General features: G+C 41.7%; 1 protein-coding gene across 1 annotated transcript; it reads left to right on the forward strand.

Annotated features, from left to right (window-relative positions):
* The first annotated feature begins 11 nt into the window (after positions 1–11).
* On the forward strand, positions 12–5,603 carry NSA2 (NSA2 ribosome biogenesis factor). Its single transcript, XM_054004503.1, has 6 exons — positions 12–102; positions 332–519; positions 2,080–2,230; positions 2,584–2,763; positions 3,832–4,024; positions 5,341–5,603. The coding sequence occupies exons 1-6, from the start codon at positions 100–102 to the stop codon at positions 5,406–5,408; spliced, it is 783 nt and encodes a 260-aa protein (XP_053860478.1). The 5' UTR covers positions 12–99; the 3' UTR covers positions 5,409–5,603.
* The last annotated feature ends 1,991 nt before the right edge of the window (positions 5,604–7,594 follow it).

The following is a 7,594-nucleotide window of genomic DNA, read 5'->3' on the forward strand; positions in this document are numbered from 1 at the left end:
CGGCAGGAACCAAAGAGGCGCGCGGAAGAGTTTCCATTGGGGGCCGCTTCTCAAAAGGCCCGCCCTTTCCGCCGCGGAGGAGGCCGCGGGACTGCCGACATGGTGGGAGCCGGTGCTGTGGGATACGGCAGCCGGGGGCACGGGACGCAGGGTCGGGGCGGCGGGTTGCAAACGGCGGTGCAGGGGAGGGACGGGGAGGCTGCGGGAGGCCGGGTGGGCCCCGCAGTGAGGATGCCGCCGTCGGGCCGTCGCCTGCCCGCGTGTGGCGGAGGAGCCGTCCCCGCCCCGCGGGCGCCCGTGCCCGCTGACCGCGCTGCCTTTGTGTCCGCAGCCGCAGAACGAGCACATCGAGCTCCACCGCAAGCGCTATGGCTACCGGCTGGACTACCACGAGAAGCGGAGGAAGAAGGAGGGCCGAGAGGCGCACGAGCGGTCCCGTAAGGCCAAGAAGATGATCGGGCTGAAGGCGAAGCTGTACCATAAGCAGCGGCATGCCGAGAAGATACAGATGAAAAAGACGTGAGTGTCCGCCTCCTCTCTGATACCGTTCCGTCATCTTGACGCTTGAAGGATGAGATGAGACGTTGATATTGTTACAAAAAGTTCACTATTGCTTGAGTCACATGTTATGGTTTTAAATAGTGATCAGACTGTAGAAGGAAGGCGACTTTGCCACAGCAAACACATTTCAGAGTCCTTCTCTTTTAAATGAATGTTAACAATTTCACTGCTAGAAGTACTTCCTGAGACAAGTGTTGATGAGCAGTAACCGTGAGTAATGTAATCATGACAAAAAATGTGAATGCAATTCCTTGGAGCTTTTATATCAGCTGCTGTGTTAGTGTAGCAAAAGGCAGTATTTTTTAATAGTTAATAGAAATTATACAGTCGTAGACAAAGTATTTAAGGAGAAGGTGAGGCCTGTCTTCAGGGATTAACAGCAGTGTTGAGCATCAACAATAAAAGCATTTTTTTGTAGATTTTATCTGTTATCCAGAACTTGAAATCAAAGCTGTTAATGATGCCTTAAAACTAGGCAAGAAAACAGTACTCCATAGTATAAGGCCTATAGAGCAAGTATTTGGTTATTAGATGCTGGGAGTGAGGGGGATAGCTGCAGCACAAACTCACTTGTCCATTCTTTGCACAGCACTAGCTTTTTTACTTTTTTTACTTAATGTGCAGTTGTGAAAATTATATTTTCCTAGCCTTCATGTTGCAGCATATTTTCAAATTACATGATTATGTAAGCCCTTGTAGCACATGTGTGGTTTCAGCAGGAGGTGGTCGCCAGCCTCCTGGTGGTGGGCTTGAACTTTTCACCCCTGATTCCCGCACATGCTCTGTAAGATTGTCTGCTCAAGTAGCCAGTGGTTAGCTTTTGCAGTTAGCTTATTCTGCTAAATTTGCATAAAATGTGCTTCATTCACATACTCTATTAAAAAGTAACTACTTCTTTCTTCATAGCTCCAGCTTTTTGCATAGCTCAAGAATTGTCTTGTTGCCTAGGCATCATTAAAAGTCTTACTGATTGCTAATGAACTTCATACCTATTCACCATGTAGTTTTTGCTGGTTTCAAAGTGCAGATAGCTGTTTTCCTCTGCTACTTTTAAAGATAATGGGTTTATTAACCTATTATTAGTTTGTGGGTCTTTCCTTTCCTTCAGTAAATGACCTCAAAATTAACAAAACTTGGTCCCTGTTACAAACACACATTCCTCACATATGTAAGCATTGTTATCAAATCTCAGAAGAGGAATAGAATGATATTTTTTGTCAGCAGAGAGGAAGGCTACCATCTCTTGAAGTGCTTGGCTGTTTGCTTTAGGTCACACAGAAATTCCTTAAAGAGGTGCATGTCTTTCCTGTGTTCCTGTCCTGGTAGGAAGTGACAAGATTAAGTGAAGTTAGTCATTTACCTTGAAAATTACTTAATATTATTCCTTAAATATAAATATATTACTTCACAAATACCTCTTAAAGAAAACTTTGAGCAGGCACAGACTAAGTTAAAATGGTATATCTAAAACCAAGTCTTTTTTCTTGTGCTGTTAATATTGGTTTTCTTTCTTTGCAGCATTAAAATGCATGAGAAGAGAAATACAAAGCAGAAGAGTGATGAAAAAACACCCAAAGGAGCTGTACCAGCATATCTGCTGGACAGAGAGGGCCAGTCCCGGGCCAAGGTCCTCTCTAACATGATCAAACAAAAAAGAAAAGAAAAAGCTGTAAGTAAATGTATCAACATTCGGATACCTAAAATTACATGTAACAATGACCACCTTATATTGTTGATGCTCAGGTTACCTAGCAGTCTTCAAGTAAAAACTAAGTAAAACAGGAAACCTTGAGTAACTGAACAGTTTAGAACAATGTGAGCATATGCAGTATCTTGATTTTAGGAACTTTTAAGTGCTAAATTAAAATAAGTGGCTATGAATTGCATAACAACTATGGTCTACCCCTTTGCTTTCCAGAAATTTGACTTTATGCTTTGGTTTTTCTCCTTTCATTTAAAATGTGACAGGTAAGAATATTGACCGTTTTTTTTTTTGTTTGTTTTGTTTTACTCTCCTTTCAGGGGAAGTGGGAGGTTCCTGTGCCAAAGGTTCGTGCACAAGGAGAAACAGAAGTTTTAAAGGTGATTCGTACAGGAAAGAGAAAGAAGAAGGCATGGAAGAGGATGGTTACAAAAGTTTGTTTTGTTGGAGATGGCTTTACTAGGAAGCCTCCTAAGTATGAGCGATTCATTCGACCAATGGTAATGTTTTAGAGCCTTAAAGATCATTTAAGTAATAATTCTTTTGATTTACTGCTTTGATTTTCTGTGTTAAAGAAACTTTCTTGTATGATAACGCACTTGATCGTTACTCACGTAGAACATTCCTGTTAGTTTCTTTGCAAAAACATAAACCTCTAATAGCATGGAGGGTGGGGAGATGCCTCTACAGTCCCAGTCTGTGTTGAAATACTTGCTTTTATTCCTGTAACTCAGAAGATGCCAGTAAGTTAAAGCTACAAGCTCTCAAATTAGCAGGGGAAAGTCTTTATCAAAAGTTCTTTCCATATATTTTAAAGATGGAGGTGTCTTTTTCAAGCTGCTATGATTCTCTGAACTGCAGAAGCTCACTCTGTTCTAGGACTTTGGAATTCCCTCCTTTTAGCTTAAATAAGCTTGAAGCACAGTTGTGACTGTGAAGGGAAAAGCTGTGCCTCCAGCCCAACCTTTACTTACACAGCTGCAGAAGCAGTGCCTGGGCTCTATCAGCCTGGCAACACACAGGCAGAAAAGCTGGATTCAGTGAGATAGTGTTTTTTTAATATAAATAGCCATTCCTGTTCCCTTACAGGAATCAACAATCACTGTGCAGGCTGCCCATTGAATTGTACTTCACTACTGGTTTGATGGTCTTACACAGCAGCCTTGGAAAGATTTTTTTGATACAGAAAAATTTATGGTATAAAATGTACCCTCTGAAGTGCAGGTCACTAGATAAAAAGTGCTATAGGAGATGGGTATTTCATATTTTGCCATACTTCTTCATGGAATAGAAATTGTCCAAGGTAACAAGTATTATTGTTGGGCTACTACTAAAACTTGACATTCTGAAAACATACATGGAAAGCTTTATCTTTTCATTAATCAGATTTTAAAATAAGTCTGGCAATCTACAATAGGCAGATGGCATTCTGTATTCTAAGTTGTTTAATTCTTCCTAGTCTCTCTAAACATATAAAGATGAGGACATAATTCCCAAAGTATTTAACTAGATCAGTTGTGAGAGTTTAAAGCAAGTATTAACTCATTCTAACGCTCTTTATGCAACAGGGCTTGCGTTTCAAGAAGGCACATGTGACACACCCTGAACTCAAAGCTACTTTTTGCCTACCTATCCTTGGTGTAAAAAAGAATCCATCATCTCCTTTGTATACACAGCTGGGAGTAATTACGAAGGGTACTGTCATTGAGGTGAACGTGAGTGAGCTTGGCCTTGTGACACAAGGGGGCAAAGTTATCTGGGGTAAGTAAGTTTAACTAGTTATACTGCAGAACTACTTTTTAAAGTTTTTATTCTTTGTTGCATTGTGTATTGTCAAGACCTCATCCTCTATCATAATTGATCCATTGTTAAAAGTTAGGTTTGGGCTGTAGCAGAAGCAACTAATAGCAACTCTGAAAATACAAGATTTAAGTGTTAATCTTAGGCTTTTCATTCACACTTGCAAAATCAAATTAGATGAAGTTCAGAACAAAGACTCAGCTTGCTTGCTTGTATGTCATATTGAGCAGTGCCACAGGTCTGTAACCATGTGAACCATGAACAATTGAATTATATTTGCAGTGGAAGTTCTGTGTATGAGCCTCATCAACAGATTCTGCACCTGGGATGGGGCAGCCATGGTTGTATGTATGGAATGGGGGAAAGGAATCTGGAGGCCCTGGTTGATGGCAAGTTGAACATGAGTCAGCAGTGCCCTGGCAGCCAGGAGGGCCACCCATATCCTGGGGGAGCATCAGGAACAGCATCAGCCAGGCAAGGGAGGGGATTCTCCTGCTCTGCCCTGGCACGGCCTCACCTTGAGTGCTGGAGGCAGTTCTGGGTGCCACAGAATAAGAGAGATACAAAACTATTGGGAGAGTGTCCAAAGGAGGGCAACAAAGATGATGCAGGGTCTGGAGGGGAAGCTGTTTGAGGAGAGGCTGAGGTTATTTGGTTTATTCAGTCTGGAGCAGAGGAGACTGAGGGGAGCCCTCACTGTGGTCTTCAGCATCCTCACAAGGGGAAGATGAGGGGCAGGTGCTGATCTCTTCACTCTCATGACCAGTGACAGGACTTGAGGTATCAGCACTAAGCTGAGTTAGGGGAGGTTTAGGTTCTTCACCTAAGCTGTGGCTCCCCAGGGAAGTGATCACAGCACCAAGCCTGACAGAGTTCAAGAGGCATTTGAATAATGCTTTTAGGCACATGGTGTGATTCTTGGGGGTGTCCTGTGCAGCGCTAGAAGTTGGACCTGATGATCCTGATGGATCCCTTCCAACTCAGCATATTCTGTGATCTTCATAACATCAGACTGACTTCATTTAACAGACAGTAGGAAACCTACGATTTTTTTTTAATCTCAGAACTCTAAATGATCCATTTATAAAAAAAGAGCTTGAATATAATGTTTTGAGAACATAAGTTTACTGCTCAGTAGAAGGTAGATTTAGATTTCAAAATGCATTTGAGTCCCTGTACTTTAGAGACTTGCTGATTGAATTTGCAAACATAGAAAGATCTAATCTATATTAACTACTTCCAGCTTTTGTACACATGTAATTCCCTTTTCTCTCTAGGGAAATACGCCCAAGTAACTAACAACCCAGAAAATGATGGCTGTATTAATGCAATTCTACTTGTTTAAATTGGATACTAAGTGTTGGATGTGGGCACCTACGAAACAAATGGACTTTACCCAAATTTACAAAATCTTTGGAACCTTCAGCCTTTCCAGAACAGTGACCCCACAAGCCGATGAGGAACTTCAGTCAGAAACAACTGCTCACATTTTTGTGTTTGCTCAGCTGAACATTGTCCAAATAAAGAGATTTAATTTTTATTTGCTCATGTGGTATGGATTTGATCTAAACCTTCTTGGTTGTTTACAAGAGCAGTTTCCTTGCTTAGGTATGTTGTACCTAATTCAGGTCGCCTTCCCATAGGGGAAATTTCCCATATGGTAAATACAGTGTATTTCCCATATGGGAAACACTTGACAACATTTAGCTTATGTCTTTAACTTACAGGCCTAACTTAGTTAGATACCTAAGATACTTAAACGTCTAAGAAAGCAAAATTTCTCCTAAATTTTCTGTAGCATATGCGTGCACACAAAGTGCAAGGTACCTGTGAAACATTCCCCTCAAAGGTAGTGAAATGCTCACTCTGGATGCTTTTGATCTCCTCAGCAGCTGAAGGGTTGGGCTTCGAGAAGGTATCGTCTTTCAGCAATCCTGTGTATATAGCAAACAAGGGTTATCTGGCTCTGAGAAGCTCTGCTCAGAAGTTGTTAGTTGCAGCCTGCTGCAGTTCAGGAGGTCTTATTTTTGACCTCTGTTTAGGGGCCCCGAGAGAGTGAGCTTTAGTCATAACAATGTTTCATCCTAGCCACAGTTTGGGTCATCCATTTTCTTTGAAAGTGTTAGATCAAGGATGTTAGGGCAATCAGGCAAGAGAAACAGTTTCCAAGTTTGTTCATTATGAACAGGAGCTTGTTATCAGCTGTTTCTGGGAGCAGGCAGTTTTTCTGTTGAGCCCAAGAGGAGCTGAGCCCGGGTGCTGTACAGTCACGGCTGAAGCCCAGCAAGCATTTGTCAGATCACAGCACTGCCTGGAAAAGGAGCAGGGGATGCACCACCACAAAGCAGGGTGAAAGATAACCAGAAGGGCAGCTACTCTTCACCTGCCCCCTTACCTCATGCCTTTCTCCCCTTTGTTTCCATGACTGCATTAATGGAATGAATGAATCTAGGAGAGTGTTGCACCTTAGTTTCAAGCAAGAGAACAGTTTCAGAAGTTAAAATGTATGAATTTAAAAGGGCTTAAAGATGTGAACTTTGAAAATGGTCAGTCTTGATACTACAACTATTTGTAGCAATTTTAGTGGCTTTAAGAAATACTGAAGAGAAGCTACAGGTCACAAGGTTTTGCTGATCAATATATAGGTAGCTTGCATTCTTGAAATAAAAAAATCTAATTCTGCTTCTAAACTGGAAGCTTTCAGTAATGTTGCAACTGAATTGGTAATCTTCCAGTCATGGATTTAGTGGTAAACAGAAATATTTTATCACTATCAATATCCACACTCACCACTTTATATTCTTACTCTTAAATAGTACTTCAATTCTAGCCCAAGAGTTTTTAGCGCAAGTTGCAAGTCAAATCCTAATAAATTTCCTCCAGTTTATACAGGCAGTAGTCACCTACAGCAGATTTGAGTATATCCTGGTGGGGAGATTCTACCACCTCTCTGAGCAACCTGATCCAGCATTTGACCACTTCTAGTTTAAATTGGTTTTTGTTTAAATAGAATTTCCTATGTTCCAGTTTTTCCCCTACTGGGCATCACTGAGTCTTAATCCATCTTTATATCCTGCAGTGATACATGGCCTCTGCCTCCTCCACACATCCCATTAGGTTTTTGCCTTGATTCATGATTCCTGCACAGTTAAACTACCCTTGAGCTTACCAGAAACACTCCATAAACAGGAACCATAACCAGTGTAGTGGTATTATTATTACTGGACTTTTGAAGAATTCCAATAATTACTTACAGCCAGGATGATGATTAACTGATGTCTTAAGTCAATCAACTTGCAATCCTATAAACAATGTTCTTAAGTGAGGCCCTTTTAACCCTCCTGAGCCACAGCAGACTCCTCTGAGGGGACACTCCCACAGCTGACCAACTCAAGAGTGTGCAATACTCAGAGGACCCTTGCCAAAAGCTGATGATGGGACCTGAACTGATAGCTCACCACACTGCTTAAGGCTCAGCCCTCACTCCTTCAGAAATGCAAAGGCAGTCAATATGAGTATTTCTTATATATT

Source organism: Vidua macroura, chromosome Z (assembly GCF_024509145.1).
Source record: "Vidua macroura isolate BioBank_ID:100142 chromosome Z, ASM2450914v1, whole genome shotgun sequence".
NCBI classification, from domain to species: Eukaryota; Metazoa; Chordata; class Aves; order Passeriformes; family Viduidae; genus Vidua; species Vidua macroura.